General features: G+C 38.9%; 1 protein-coding gene across 12 annotated transcripts in view; it reads right to left on the reverse strand.

The window, feature by feature from the left end:
- Nucleotides 1-3,718: 3,718 nt before the first annotated feature.
- The window catches only part of mical2b (microtubule associated monooxygenase, calponin and LIM domain containing 2b), an 87,174-nt gene continuing 75,697 nt past the window's right edge, over nt 3,719-15,195 (reverse strand). For 10 of the 12 annotated variants that reach the window (XM_034878282.1, XM_034878283.1, XM_034878287.1 and 7 more), the window contains 11 exons: nt 14,262-14,383; nt 13,851-14,060; nt 13,526-13,701; nt 12,974-13,344; nt 12,040-12,113; nt 11,856-11,945; nt 5,763-5,856; nt 5,196-5,298; nt 4,994-5,067; nt 4,595-4,891; nt 3,719-3,834 (listed from right to left, as the gene is read on the reverse strand). In XM_034878282.1, the coding sequence (XP_034734173.1) occupies nt 4,671-4,891; nt 4,994-5,067; nt 5,196-5,298; nt 5,763-5,856; nt 11,856-11,945; nt 12,040-12,113; nt 12,974-13,344; nt 13,526-13,701; nt 13,851-14,060; nt 14,262-14,383 (1,535 nt within the window). In that variant the 3' untranslated portion in view covers nt 3,719-3,834; nt 4,595-4,670. Of the gene's footprint in view, nt 3,835-4,594; nt 4,892-4,993; nt 5,068-5,195; nt 5,299-5,762; nt 5,857-11,855; nt 11,946-12,039; nt 12,114-12,973; nt 13,347-13,525; nt 13,702-13,850; nt 14,061-14,261; nt 14,384-15,195 lie in introns of those variants that run through there. The other 2 variants (XM_034878289.1, XM_034878292.1) reach the window with 2 other exon arrangements.

The raw sequence follows: 15,195 nt of genomic DNA on the forward strand, positions 1-15,195 counted from the left end.
AGGCAGGACTAGACCGCTGCTGGCAATGGGGAGTGGGAGCGGGAGTGATCGGGTTCAAGAGGAACAGCTGCTGGCGGAGGGGAACCAGGAGGAGAGCGGAGGGGTTCCAAAAAGTGGAAGTAAAAAGACCCCACAAGAGGCCTTGCTTCGCAACGGGTTTTTTGGTGCCCCAAGCATAATTCCTTTATGATGCCCCCGGAGAAACAAAACCTTTGTTTTTGCCAGTTTCATTTTTTATTATCAAACATAACTCAATAACAATTACATAATAGCAGCATCGCAATGTAGGCCTAACACCTAAGAACAATAAACGTAAAAAGGAAGATCAACTTAAACACAGTAACCTTATTTAAATTAATAAATTTGGGAACTTGCACATGGTTTTATGTTTTCGAGTCAATGGATTTCACCTACCAATAGGCTAATATGAGAGGAACGCAACTCCAACTAAAGTAAAGTTTAAATAACTCTGGTGCCGGAATTTTGGGGTTATGACTGTTTTAGAAACATAAATAAATTAAAAAAGTCCACATGGGATTTTTTTTGATGCGCTAGGTTTAACCAATCATCAAACTTCTACCTACTAATGAAAAAAGTTCTAGCCAACCAGATGCAAAGTAGGGCGGGTCCTTGCCGAAAAGCGAAAGTGTGGTGTGTGGTCTTGGTAATGTGGCTAAAAACTGTAGATACAGCTTCAGTTGAGAAAGGACTTAAAACAAATGGGGCTGGGCATGGATAGAGGACAAGAGAAAAAGGGTGGAGACGGAAAGCCGTTTAGCACCTGGTGCCTCAAATTGATCACCCGAAAGCATTGTAGGCCTATTTTTTTTAAGGAAGATAGGCCTAGTTATTCTTGGAAGTTCCGTCATATGTCCAGTTAAATGTGCACTTATTTAAATTTGTGTTAAATAATAGAATTGTTTATATTTCTTTACTTTTTTTTTCTTCGATTGCAAAGATGCTGATGATTAGAACTGAACTACAGCTGTATAAAAGAGTGTTTCAAAGTGAAAGAGCCCTGCGGTTTAAATCTGTGTCTGTGATCGCTCCTATACTTTTTTCACTTCATCAAAGTTGTATACACTGCAAACAGGCAACCCCACTAATTCCAACGGATGTGCTCCAAAAACAACTGTAGGAAAACAACACCAACAACGTCGCAACAATAAAGTTTACCAAAAGTGTAGCCTACTTTATTAAATCAAATTAACCGTTAATTGCGCAACGTCGGTAATTGCATACAGGCGTCGGTCGCCTTGGTGTGTCAGGGCCTTAAAGAGACAGAGCACAGTTCGCTCGTTGCACTTTGTCACAGCATGGCCACTGACGCTGTAAACAAAAGAGACGGAACTTCATGGTACGTTCAAGTCCAGCTCTGTAAAGTTGTGTTGCATTATATGTTGTTGTAAAATTTCCTTCTGCGTGTCGTAATGACTGGTTAAAAAAAGTTTGTAGTGGCAACCTCAATAATGAGGTCTGCCATCGTCGTACAAGTAATCATTTGTTTCACACACACACACATTACACATAACATATAAGTGTGCTTTCAAACACCCGCTCAACTCTACCTCTGATTGGCTTACCATGAAATTATACTCTACCTCAGCCAATCATTATGCGCTTGTTTTGTTGAAAGAAAGTCTTTGCCTCTCGGCTCAGAGATCTAGTTGGTCTAATGAAAAAAACAGCTTCAATTATAGTAACACGCCGAATTTTTCCTCAGTAATGGTAACGGCGTTATTAAGATGGAAAACATAATCAATTAGATTAGGCTACTCGTTGCTAGAAAAAGTAACGCCATTATTTATAACGCCTTTATTCCAATCACTGTTTGTAACCAGCATCTAATGACTGCACCTCTGCTGCCGTACAGTGAGTAGGCCTATTTATGATAAAGTTAGCCTCATATCTCTCAAAAGTGTGTCTATCAGTGTGAGAGCCTTTCCAGTGTTCTACCCTGTAATCAATCCATATCCATATGCCCCAGCGGACACTCGGGCCAAATCAGAGTCCTCCTTCCAAATCCAAGAGAAGTGGAGCATGGGAGACCGGATAGTCCCAAACATGGCACGCAATTAAACTACACACACCACGAGATTATGTCCATGTCAGTTACCTACTGTTGAGTTATTATAGTAATATATAGTTTTAAAGGTGTAAGTCTCACAGCGGGTCCAAAATGCATAGGCTACACCAAATGCCACAAAAACATAATCAGCCTGCAATGCATTTTGTATTGTCTGTTGTGGAAGTCAAGTCAAGCTGGAAATCTGAATACGTGCAGTATCATATTACACATCGATGTGCTGTTGTTGCCAGCTCCAGATTAAAGCGAGAACCAGAGCAAGAGCAAGTCATGTGTGGCCGTTCCATTCTTCCTGCACCAGAGTCATGATGGGGTGGGGACACAACCATCTTCAGTCCACAGACAAATACAAATTATTACACTGTTGTCTGGCCTCTGTATATTTTCCAGTTTTTTTTTTTGTCCTTTGCCAATTACATGCCGGAGTTTTATTGTACCATTAATCAAATATAATTTACTAGTTTTTAAGCATAAAGAACAGGCCTTTTTCTTTGGTTATCTATTTTCTATGTGTTTGCAACCATAATAAAAACACTTGCCTTGCCTAGAACAGTAGTCCATATTTTTTATAATTAAAAAAAAAAAAAACTTTTGTTCTCCATTGCAAAGACTTAAACCAGAATAACATTAAAACATATACAAACATGACAGCTTTTAGCATGAATATATAATTTATTCTGAATTAAGTGTAAATTCACATGTAAACAAACTTAACATTTAAAGTCTAGGGACTAAATAAGAAGTGTGGATCTTTTTACTGGGATTAAAACTTATGTAAACAATATTTATTTTGACTCACAGCCCACACACTAGGTTAAAACCAGCAAATGAAACAATCACAGTTTAACCTGACAGTAGTTAGTCACAGGGTAAATCTACTCTGAACAAAAAGTATCAACATTTTAGGCACGTCACATATCTTGCCACACCGAATCTATGATGTCATGGAAAGTTGTTTGCCTTAACAGCAAATGCGAGACAAGGGTTGTGACATCATTGACTAGGGTGTGGCCAGATGTGCGACCTGCATGAAAGTTTGAACTGTGCAGATGCAGTTTTCTGCCCTGTGATTCTGTTTTGAACTATGTTCTAACGTGTTTCACAATGGAGTAAAAGGTGAAATTTTTAGCCACAAGCTGGCTAAAAATATGTGGTTGGATTACATTTGTGTTCAATCTTGTCTGGGTGCAAATTCAACTCAATATTTATTTGACAGTGTTCCAGCACAAAGTGAAAACATAACAACATTAAAATACACACACCCACACACACCACAAAGTGACTTACAGTGAATTACATATAGCACATCTCTCAATTTATGACACAAATGTAAAACAAGCCACCTGGTTTATGTGTCAAGATGTTTCAAGGCCGTCAGTTACATTATTAAACGTGGTTAAACATATTGTACATCCAGTTTCTGCTCAGTGTCAGCCTGGGCCATGACAGAGGCTGAGCACAGAGGTCAAATAACCTTTATGGCAGAGATTTTATTAGCTGCTGTGGCTATGAAGGAAATCATTGGCTAAAGCTTCATTTCAATTTTCCCAAGCCTCAGAGCTCAGCATGTTGGCACAAAATGAGACTGGATGAAGCCTTGCTGTCCTCTTTATGCTGAATAAACACCTAGACTTTCATTACATTTCCATCCTCCCCACATTAGCTAGATTTGTAGCTTTATGAGGATATGCTAGATGCAAACTAGAATGGTAAAAATTTACCTGTTTTATTTTAAAGAAATAGTGTTACAGTGCTCCTCATGAGTATAGGAACCCCTGCTTAAGTTGACAAAAACAAAGTACAGAGTAAAAACATCATTTTTTGGAAGTTGATGCCTTAATTAATAAATTAGGAAAAATCCATCCTTTAAGGACACCAATTTTCTTTGTGATTGAATAGTGTATCATAAGGAAATAAATATTCTTCCGTAAACTCCAGGGGGCATAAGTATATAGACCCCTATGTTAATTTCCAATAAAGGCAGGCATATTTTTATCCAATCCAGTTATTTCATTCTTTGTAATTAAAATAGCCCCATATGATCACACACCCTTCACCAGAGATTGGCATAGTTTTATTTCAATTAGCCTAATTGCTTGTTTGATTTGCACTGAGAGATGATTTTATATAAAGTACCCCATGCCAATCTCTAGGTGTGGTGAAGGGTATATGATGATGTGGGGTTATTTTACTTCCAAAGGCCAAGGGAACTTTACATGCATAGTATCCTGGATCCATGAAATAACTGGCCTTTAAAAATAGAAATCTGCCTGTTTCAATGGGAATTTAACATAGGGGTGTGTATACTTATGCCACTTGTATTTAATGGAAGAAAATGTAATTATTTTTCGATACATTATTCATTCACAAAGAAAATTGCTGTCCTTAAAGTTTGGATTTTCCTCATTTTTTAATTAAGGCATTAAGATCAATTTCCAAAAGATGATTTTTTTATTCCTCTTATTATCAACTTAAGTGTGGGTTCCTATACTCATGAGCAGCACTGACTGTAGAGCCTTACAGTACTTTTCTACCTTTACTATATATCCTGCTTTTTACCACTGAGATGCTCAACATTCAACCTTCACTCTAGCTTCTCTTGCCCCCAGCTTAAATTGGCCTGGGCCCAGTGAAACTCGTAGCCCTTGGACAGCACAAGGCTCTCCAGGTCCTTATCCTCAGCCCTCTCCTTCAGCCTTTGCTCCTCCAGTATAGAGACCAACATGTCTCGTTTCTCCACTGTCTTCATAATCTCTGACAGGATCTCCTGCTCTTCCTGCAGCTCAGAGGCACTCTTCTTTGTATCTAAAAGGAGGTTCAAGAGAGTGCAGGAAGGTAGCAGCAAGACATTTATGTAACATTATGTCTGACTATCAGATTGTGTTTTTGTGTCTGTTCATCCCTTACCTTCTATTGCCATCCTTTGTCGTAAATCCTGCTGCAGTTGGCTCTGTGTGTCCTCCAGTTCAAGCTCCTGAGCACTAAGAAAGAGAGCAGAAAATGTGATGACATCTACTGGTAAGAAATAGGAATTGCAACAATACTAACAATTAATGTTATCCTTTACAAGTCAATAATTAGCCATGTGTCTTGTGATGCAGTCACTTACAAAATCATGAGTTCAGACTCATAGCGGGCCAATTTGTTCTTCTCCAGAACAAGTTTAAACCAGGACTGATAGAGCTGGGCCTCGTCATCTGTCTGAGATGATTCTGGGAGGGCAAAAGTAGGGAAGCATAGAAGGAGGAAGAGATCGGTGGGGATGAATGTAGCAGGGATGGGAGGGAAGACAGAAGCAGATTAAAGAAGAAAATCTATTTTATTTAATTACATATGGCCATTACAAAACAAACTGAAATCAAACCTCAATCCCAAACACACACAGGCCATCTGCTTTGTCGCAATTGTCACTGTCTTTTGAAAGTACAAACATTAACGGCCAGTAGTATTGCAAAGTAGGCTAGTGCTTTTTTTGGTCTGTAAAGTATAGGGACAGCAATAAAAAAAAAAAAGAATAAGGCTTGACAGTGAAATTCTATTGAGCTGTATTGTAGACTTAGATTAAACCAAGGTGTTGTGGTTCAGAGTTCTGTCATTAAAAGTAGATTTGGGATGTCTTGATCAGTCTCAAAGACATTTTGTAAGGTACTGCTCTGTGTGGAATACTGTTCAGCACCTGTTTCTCCTCTTAGGATTTTTTCTATAGCCACTCCTCTCTCCTCCAGATTTCTCTGTTTCTCTGAAACCTCCTCCAGTTGTCTCTGGATAGCCTGGGTAACACACAAATAGAACATTATGTGACACACATAATCAATGGAAAGGATTATTTGTCCATGGTTTGAGATATCTTTCTCTGAGATTTATGCCTCCACCACAATAGCATGTAAGTGAAAAGGGTTTTGTAAGTAAAAGTTGGTGGGGCTAACACAAAACCTCTGCTGCAATATCTCTCTCCAGAAATTGTTCCCACCTTGAAAAGAACGCACTGTCAACAGATTTTAAACCCACCATATATTTGGTAGAAACCAATTACAATGGTACAAGTTTTAATAGCTGTGAACACCACACAATATTCCAATAATCTTCGTCGTATTAGGGTCAAGAAAGAAATCAGAGCGACAGATATCTCAAAACCTTTACATAACACAAAACATTTGTGAGTTTAAAGGGGACATATCATAAAAAACTCACCTTTTTAGTACTTGTGCACATACATTTGGGTATCCGGAGCACCTACCAACCCACAAACTGAAATAAGACAACCCAGTCTTACTTTTTACACTAAAGCTATAGTGTGTACTTTCTGTCATCCCCATGAGGAATTCAAAGTAATGACAACAACAGTGTCGGCGTGTCCACATGACATGAGCCTTCCATGATTGCACATGCGCACCCACCCTTCCATTGCTCAGTTGCTAGTAGCCAAGGAGAGCACGTATGATTAAGAAAACATGATGGACTCTTTAGAAGAGGTAATTATCTTTACTCAAGCTTCTGCATGGAAAAGTCACCGGACAACACAATTTTCTGAACATAGCCATACTGAGAAATACAGAGAGGTTTGAGTGGAGCTGATAGCCTTAACTAGCTTTGGAGCAACTCATTCAGCAACAGCTTGAATGTAACAGAGTTGTATTAATATGAAAAATGTATGCATTAAAGCTTTAATCTAATATATCGTTTAAAATATTTTTTTCAAAATGCAAGATATTTTGAAAGATGTATTTACATAATACCAGCCAGTGTGTATATCATTATGTTCATTTATAACTTTGAAGTGGTAGGAGTCACAGGTTAAGGAACCATGAGTGTTGTTAGTGATTAGCCCTGGCCCTAGAACTCCTCTTATCTTATTTAAAAATCACTGCACTATGTCTCATTCACTTAGTAATAAAGAGGACTTGTTTGTTCAAATGTCACCTACATATTCCTAAGGTGTGTATGTATGTATGTATGTATGTATATATATGCATGTATGTTTGTATTTGTGTGATATATAATAATATATTATTATTCTTTTTATTTTGTTTTATTAAAAAAAACTAAAACAAAATAAATCTCTCACTCTTAACACAATCACGCATACACATCACTCAGCAAAATGGCAACTGGACCCTTATCTAAGAAAAAAATGAAAAAGATCTCGAGCTTTATTCAATTATCCAATCAACCTTGTTCGGGGTTGGAAACAATTATCTAAAGTGCAGATTGCAGAAATATAACTACAAATATGTGGCTTTACCACACTTAGTAGTAATTAGATTATTTAATTATTATTTACTGTATTAATTACATATGTGAACATGTGGATTGCACTTTTTACTTTTTAGACACTGTCTTTAAACTTTACTAGACTGTTAAATAAGTAAAAATATAGTATGTGTACACACACACACACACACACACACACGTGTATTGTTTTATAGCGCGCAGAGGAGCTGGCCTCTAGCCCCTTCCCCTCATAAAGTTGTGTGCCGCGTGCAACGGTGCATGTGCTTAGAGAGGCTATCGTTACGTTAGTAGTAGTAAGAGCATGCTGCTAATGGTTTTGCCATGGGATTGACTGTACAAATAAACCCATATAAACAACGCAGCCACGCTGCTGTGAAAGCTCCCTAAATGTCATTATCAGTCAGTTGTTACTCCTCTCTGCGGCAGTCTCCTATGATCCATATCTTTATAACGGAGGTAGCTAGCTTGCCAAGTGGAGCTAACCGCTAATCAGAGCTTATTCCGTTGCTAACGGAGTTCTCCGTTATCCGTGCCTGTAACCATTAACTGCATGTATGGACTCGACCCCCCCAAAAAATTAGTTTATTAAAACAGCTACAAGTCAATCAACATGTTTTGAACTACAACTCAGAGTTGTTTGAATGACATGACGGTCATCTGCCTCATCCAGGACCTTGACCTTGTCATTTCATCGTAATATCTGAGTGAATACAGCGGTATGCACCCAAGGTTCGGAAAGCCCTTTTCAAACAATAAATAATGGGAGTAAGTGTGACTTTTATAGTGGTTTAGTTTTCAAAAAACAATTACAAAAAGCTTGTTATGTCTAATTTAATGTTTCTGAACAAGTTGATAAGGCTAAAGTTTGGATTAGATGGCTACTTCCCTTGTTGAACTGTCTATGCTAGCTCCAAGTAATCTGAAAGTGTGGAAATTATTTCCATTGAAGGACAATGTTACAGTCGTGTGCATGGATGGTCTCTGAATCATCTGCAACCAGGAGATGAAGGAGAGCTCAGATCCACAACACCTAGCACATCTTTGTCTCTGCCACCCCAGGACTAGCGCGGTGGTCTTCTGCTTTAGCGAGTTTTATTGTGTAGGACCGCCAGAGGATAACAGTTAGGTGTGTGAAGGTGATCTGTCTTTATTGTATTTTTTTCTTATATGAGATATATGGATTAAAATAATCAATTCATTACGCTACAGAGCTGCAGGCGCGTTCCTATATCAGCTGTTACTGTTGTCAAGTTGTTTTTTTCCCTCGTGGTTATCTCTTGTAACACGTTTATAACATGAATTATTACACTAAAGTAACAGCTTGACTCGGTAGGAAATAACTTCAGTCTTGTTTTACATGGTAGACGTTATGTGTTGATTCAAACTGTTGGGCAGTGCGGTTGAAAACTTAAAACAAACAGAATTGTGAAATATTCTGCCTCATGTTATGAGCACAACTAAACTATGTTTTGGGGAACAAATAAGGAGATGGTGGTGCAAAGTTCTCCTGGAAAACTTTCTTATGGTGTAAGTGTCTACAAAATTATTAAGGCTTCACTTTATATTTTAACATCAATTGTCTCATTGATAATCACATGTGTTGTATAATGAATGGACATCATTGACTCACATAGCTCTGAAGAGGAGATGGACAAAAACAGGAAAAGACAATGTGAACATCAAAGAGCACAGGTATGCTGTCATGACTACTGAGATAGTCTTTAACAAATGTGAAAATTTGTTGAAGATTGTAAAAAAAAATCCATGTGCACAGCAGTGATGAGCCTAGCTTCCAAGAACCTTTTGGTCAGTAAAGTGCAAATGACAATGAAAAAATTACTTATTCAGAACACTGAACTGCACCTATTCATTGTAGCATGTTTGAGAACAAGCCATTTATCAAAACGGAACAATTCATGAATGCATGGGGTTGATAGTTCTTGTCGATATTCTGATAACACCCATGCACTCTACAAGAAGGGCCAGAGTCGCCTCCATCTGTCCTTTGGTGTGTGCAGGACTCTCCTTAGGACTTTCTATGACTCTGTGGTGGCCTCTGCCATCCTTTATGTTGTGGTCTGCTGGAGGGGGCAGCTTGGACTGGGATAGGAGCAGACTCAATAGACTGATCAGGAGTAGGGGAGAGAAAAATGTTAGCCAAGCTGACATCCATCATGGACAACACCTCTCACCCCCACCCCCTGCACAACGCTGTGGGGTCCCTGAGCAGCAGGCTGATCCCTCCCCCCGCACACACACACAACACTATACTTGTGTGTCAATATTGTATTTCATATTTAATAAAACCAAAAATTAAGTTCATTATGTTTAAATCGCTGCATTTCGCCACGTCCATTAAGGTTTCTTGTCCCTCTTCAGACACCGTATTAAATCAGTTGTGGAGTGGGCGGTTGGAGACTGGGCGGGTTTAAACGTTGAGGGCGGGGTCAAACGTTTAATTCCGCCCATATTGAGGTCTGCGGGTCTGCAGTCAGGGGTAAATGGCTCAGGAAGCTCAACCTGCCTAAGGAGCTGCTGGTCCACTTCTACACAGCTATTGTCCAGTCTGTACTCTGCACGTCCATCACTTTCTGGTTTGGATCTGCCACCAAAAAGGACAGGAGCAGACTACAACGGACAGTTAGGATAGCAGAAAAGATCTTCGGTGCCAACCTGCTCTCCATGCTTGACTTATACTCTTCCAGAGTCAGGAAACAGGCAGGAACCATCACTGAAGACCCATTTTACCCCGGACACAAGATTTTCCAGCTTCTCCCCTCTGGTAGGCGCTCCAGAGCACTCCACGCCAAAACCAACAGACTCAGGAACAGTTTCTACCCACAAGCCATCTCTCTGATGAACAGCTGACTTCTTACCCACAGTGTCAGGTTCAATTCTGGTCAATAACCCAGTAACACTGTCTCTATAGCACCTGTTTACTGGTTCCACTTATTTAGTATTATTCATTATTCATCATTCTCATATCTCACTTATTATTTACAATTCACTCATCATTCCCCTTCTCAAATCTCACTTATTATTTGTTATTTATTCATCATTCTTATCTTCTATTTCAGAACTATTCATAATGTTCATACAGTTCATATTGTAATATAATAACATAATACTATTTATCCCAGTATCCTTTGCACTATGCTCCACATTTAACTCTTCATTGCACTGATGCCTCTATATTGTTTGTGTTTAGAGTATGTTTATATTGTATATTGTTTTGGTTGTTTTGTATGTGTAAGCACATTGTGAGCAACAATACTCCAAAGAAAAATTCCTCGTATGTGTCCTCATACCTGGCAAAGCTGATTCTGATTCTGATTCCAAACAAATATCTTCTGCTTGTTGCCTCTCCTTAGCTGTGGTTTCCTAGCTGCTATTTGACCTTGAAGGCCTGATTAGCGCAGTCTCCTCTTAACAGCTGTTCTAGAGATATGTCTGCTGCTAGAGCTCTGTGTGGTATTCATCTGGTCTCAAATCAGAGCTGCTGTTAACTTGCAACTTCTGAGGCTGGTGACTTGGATGAACTTATCTTCTGCAGCAGAGGTGACTTTTGGTCTTCCTTTCCTTTCCTCATGTGAGCCAGTGTCGTTGTAGCGCTTGATGGTTTTTGCGACTGGACTTGGGGACACATTCAAAGTTTTTGCAATTTTTCGGACTGACTGACCGTCATTTCTTAAAGTAATGATGGCCACTTGTTTCTCTTTACTTAGCTGATTGGTTCTTTCCATAATATGAATTCTAACAGTTGTCTAATAGGGCTGTTGGCTGTGTATCAACCTGACTCCTGCGCAACACAACTGATGGTTCCAGCTCCATTAATAAGGCAAGAAATTCCACTAATTAACCCTAACCTGTGAAGTGAAAACCATTTCAGGTGACTACCTCATGAAGCTCATTAAGTAAACACCAAGGGTTTGCAGCACTATCAAAAAAGCAAAGGGTGGCTACTTTGAAGAAACTAGAAAATACGACATGTTTTCAGTTATTTCACAGTTGTTTGTTAAGTACATAATTCCACATGATAATCTACAATGTAAATAGTCATGAAAATAAAGGAAAAGCATTGAATGAGAAGGTGTGTCCAAACTTTTGGCCTGTACTGTATGTATGTATGTATGTATATATAAAGTTTTTTTGAACATTAAAGCATGTATAAACGTTCTAGTACATACCCAAAACACAAGTATGCAATGAGCATATGTCTCCTTTAAACAATCCAGTAGAGATGCATCTGTTTGTCTAACTCTACTCTCGCAAAAAGGGAAGGAGTATATTTCTCAAAATATTGAACTTTTCCCATAATGTTGGGAAAGTTGTTCAAATGTTTATTTGTTACTTGTTTTCATGATGATCAGTTGTAATTGATTATGAAAAATGTTAGGACTAATGTCGTAATGTAGCTAACGTAAGGGCAAATATTTGTGAGTTGCAAAATACTCCAAGAAACACTTTAGCAGCTGTTTTTGCACAGGTATGGTATGCAGTGAACCAGTCCATTAAAATGAATAAAACTAAATCGTACCTGAGCTCTGTGAAGCCTCTTCAGCAGTTCTCTTTTAGCCTGCTGGGCCACTGTCTTTTCTTGCTTCTGCCTCTGTCTCGCTGGACCCAGCTGGGACAAGAAGTACAGAACATGCAAATACAGTATCTGTGACAATTCCCTGCACTGTGCTGTATTATAGTACATAGGAATGGCCTGTACAAACCTTCTGATTGGATGTCAGGTTTTCATTTTCATCGTCACTAGAGGAAGGCTCTTCAAGATTCTGTTTTTGGGAGGCTAGATTAACAGAGAGAAATTAAAAAAGTGAGAATAGCCAAATCATTTTAAGTTTGTACAAACAAAGTACTGTTTCCATGTTTAACTTATAAAACCTATAATATTTCTTGGTGAATCTATCCATGAAAACTGGAAACATTACTCTTTGGTTAAATTCTTGACATATATCATTGACATAGGCAGCATGTTAAAAGGGGTTGCATAGTGTTTCACTTTTAAGCTGCTCAAATGAACATAGCTGAGGATCAAGCAGTTAGGTTTAAGAAGACATTTCCCTCAGGAGTTCAATTTACACTCACCAGATCACCCAAAAACATGCCTCCAAAGAAATGCTTTTGTTGTTATAATCAGGTGTTTTAATAATGAAGTGTTGACTGAACCACAGTTTCCATAATAACATTATAAGGTGTTTTTATGTCATTGTTGTATTTACAATTTGTTGCACTGCTCCCAAGGAGCCCAAATATCTATCACTGTGTGCAGCTACGTGAAGCAAACATGGATAACTGGATGGGGGTCTGGGGGTTTTGTAATTTAAAACAAATTTCCTGCATTTCCACACCACCTAACCGCTTGTCAAGGAACAACTGCCTATATTAATCTAGATTAGATTCCAAATAATAAAATCAACAGGACTAGTTCATAAATATTGATAACCATATTACACTTTAAAAAGCCGACTCTTTGATCTGGCTCCTTTGCAATTGGTGCAAGTTTATTTTTAAAAAGACAAAAAGTGGGGTAGAAAAATTACCACTGCTTCAAAAATCTGAATAATGGGGATGCATTTGCTCCACATGCTCTAATGCTCAGGTATCTACGGGATTTTGTGTCAAACCCTTGGGAATCACTGCACTAACCTTTGGTTCTGAGATTGATGAGGATCTTTTGCACCTCCTGGTCCTGTCCCTCACTCTCTGACTCCTCCCTTTTCCTGAGGCTAAGGGATGAGAACAAATTCACACTCTTGCCTGGCAACGAGGCCATGTTGTCAGTGAACACCCCTCCCGAGTGTCTGGAGCCCTTTATGGAAACCTGCTGTAACAGAGAGGGAAGGTCTTGCCCGGCCCCCCATGGATTGGCCCCTGTAGATGCCCCCCGAGCTTTACGCTTGCCGGCCTTCTTCTCATCTGTAGATGGTTCTAGACCCGTGGTGCTTAAGAAGGAGCTAGAGCTCAACACTCCTTCTGACATAGGCCTCTTTTTGCAGGGGCCGTCACGTTTGGTCCTCCTAGTAAAGCAAAAGACACATCATAATGTACATTCAAGTTTAATTAAATCCAGAAATGAATATCAAGAGAAGCAGTTTAGACTGAAAAGACATTTGGAGTACTACAGAAAAATCTTTCCTACAGGAGCTTTAATTTTAATGTGGTGCTTAAAATAAACTATGAACAATATTTTATACAAACATTGTGACTGCAGGGTTGGTCATGCTGGAGGGATTGGTCACACTAAATGTCCTTCTAAAGGCGTTTGCTAAAAGCTGAAAGGCTGAGGGAGACGAGGCAGAGGTTTGGCTCTGAGATGATTCCATGTTCTGGCCCCAGTCTGTCTGAAGCTTATCTGCTTCTGTCTCTGCTTGTACCTGATAAAACATCAGAAGACAGGAAAAATGTGGTTTACATAATGTGGAATCATATCCTCTTATCTCGCTTACATCACTCTGTGGACCATTGTGTTATACTGTCTATTTTTCTTTATAACCATTAATATAGCCTTAATAAATTACTCCACCTTGTCTTTATGTTGATGTTTGTTTTTGGGGTTTGTGTTAACTGTAGTTTCCTCTGGTGTGACCAGAAGGTCCCAGTTCAGAAGCTTCTCTTTTTCAGAGAGAGGTAACATCAAGCGTTTTTTTGGGGTGGCCAAGTCGCAGACTGTCTTAATTGTAACTGAGTGCTCTTCGCTCTTCTCTGCTGATGTCTTGGAACTACTGTCAGAGTTCTGAAAAAACAGGAATCTTGTGAGTGCACATAAAGTCTGCCAACACAGCGTTGTTAAAAATATCCATGCAGTGTCAATGACTTACACCAAAGACATTGCTTTTACTCTAGTTACATAATTCTCAATGATAAGACTGTTCTAAAAGTACATACATAGTTCATGTGCTTCTAGTAAATCTTGAATAAATTCCATGTGACATACAGTTTCTTTTCCTGCTAATGTGATCTGCTCAAAGTCAGAGTCTGCTTCAGGGACAGTCTCTGGTCCTTCTTTGTATGGAGGCCAACTTTTCTGGAAGTGCTTGATGAAGATCAGAGGGAAGGCTGTATTAGGGCAGAAAATACACTCTTAGTGGTTTGTTTGGGAGAGCTTATTATAAGGCACTTTCAACAACTGTGTCTGCCAAATGAATGTAATGTAATGTAATGTTCTCTGATCGATTTAAAAACAAAATTCTACAAATTTTAATTTTGAATATTTTGCGGCATTCTGCCTCCTAAACAGTAACATAATTTTAAAAACTTTGTGAAAGCTCAGCTGTTTATCATAAAATAAAATACCAATAGAGAGTATGATGACTAACTCTCCTGAAGTTGGCTATGTCACTAAAACACAGGGCTTTTCACAGAAGACATGTTGACTTCACAGTAAAATGGAAATTTGGTGGATTTATGAGGACTATTATAGCTCGCTGAAGGAGGGTCTGGCTTCTTCACATAGCATTCAGGGATGGGAGGAAAACATGCTCTGGTTTATTGGCATTTCTTTAAACCCATCAGAACCAGATGCAGAATTATATCTGCATCTTGCACTACTTACCTTGACTGGTATTTCAATTTGTACTGCTGACTGTTAATTTACAGTACCAATTGTGTAGATATACATCTGCAATAACGTACTTTAACTGTAATCTGCAATAACTTTGCACTGCACTTTAATTTGGATAGCTTCTGCCCAAACTTTATTTGTACTACCTTAAATCATTGTTATACTGCTCATTTTAGCCTAACTTATTATATATATCTATCTGGAAAAATTCTGTTTATAGTAATAGCCATCTGTATATACACTCACCGGCCACTTTATTAGGTACCCCATGCTAGTAACGGGTTGGACCCCCTTTTGCCTTCAGAAC

This window comes from Etheostoma cragini, chromosome 8 (assembly GCF_013103735.1).
Source record: "Etheostoma cragini isolate CJK2018 chromosome 8, CSU_Ecrag_1.0, whole genome shotgun sequence".
NCBI lineage: Eukaryota > Metazoa > Chordata > Actinopteri > Perciformes > Percidae > Etheostoma > Etheostoma cragini.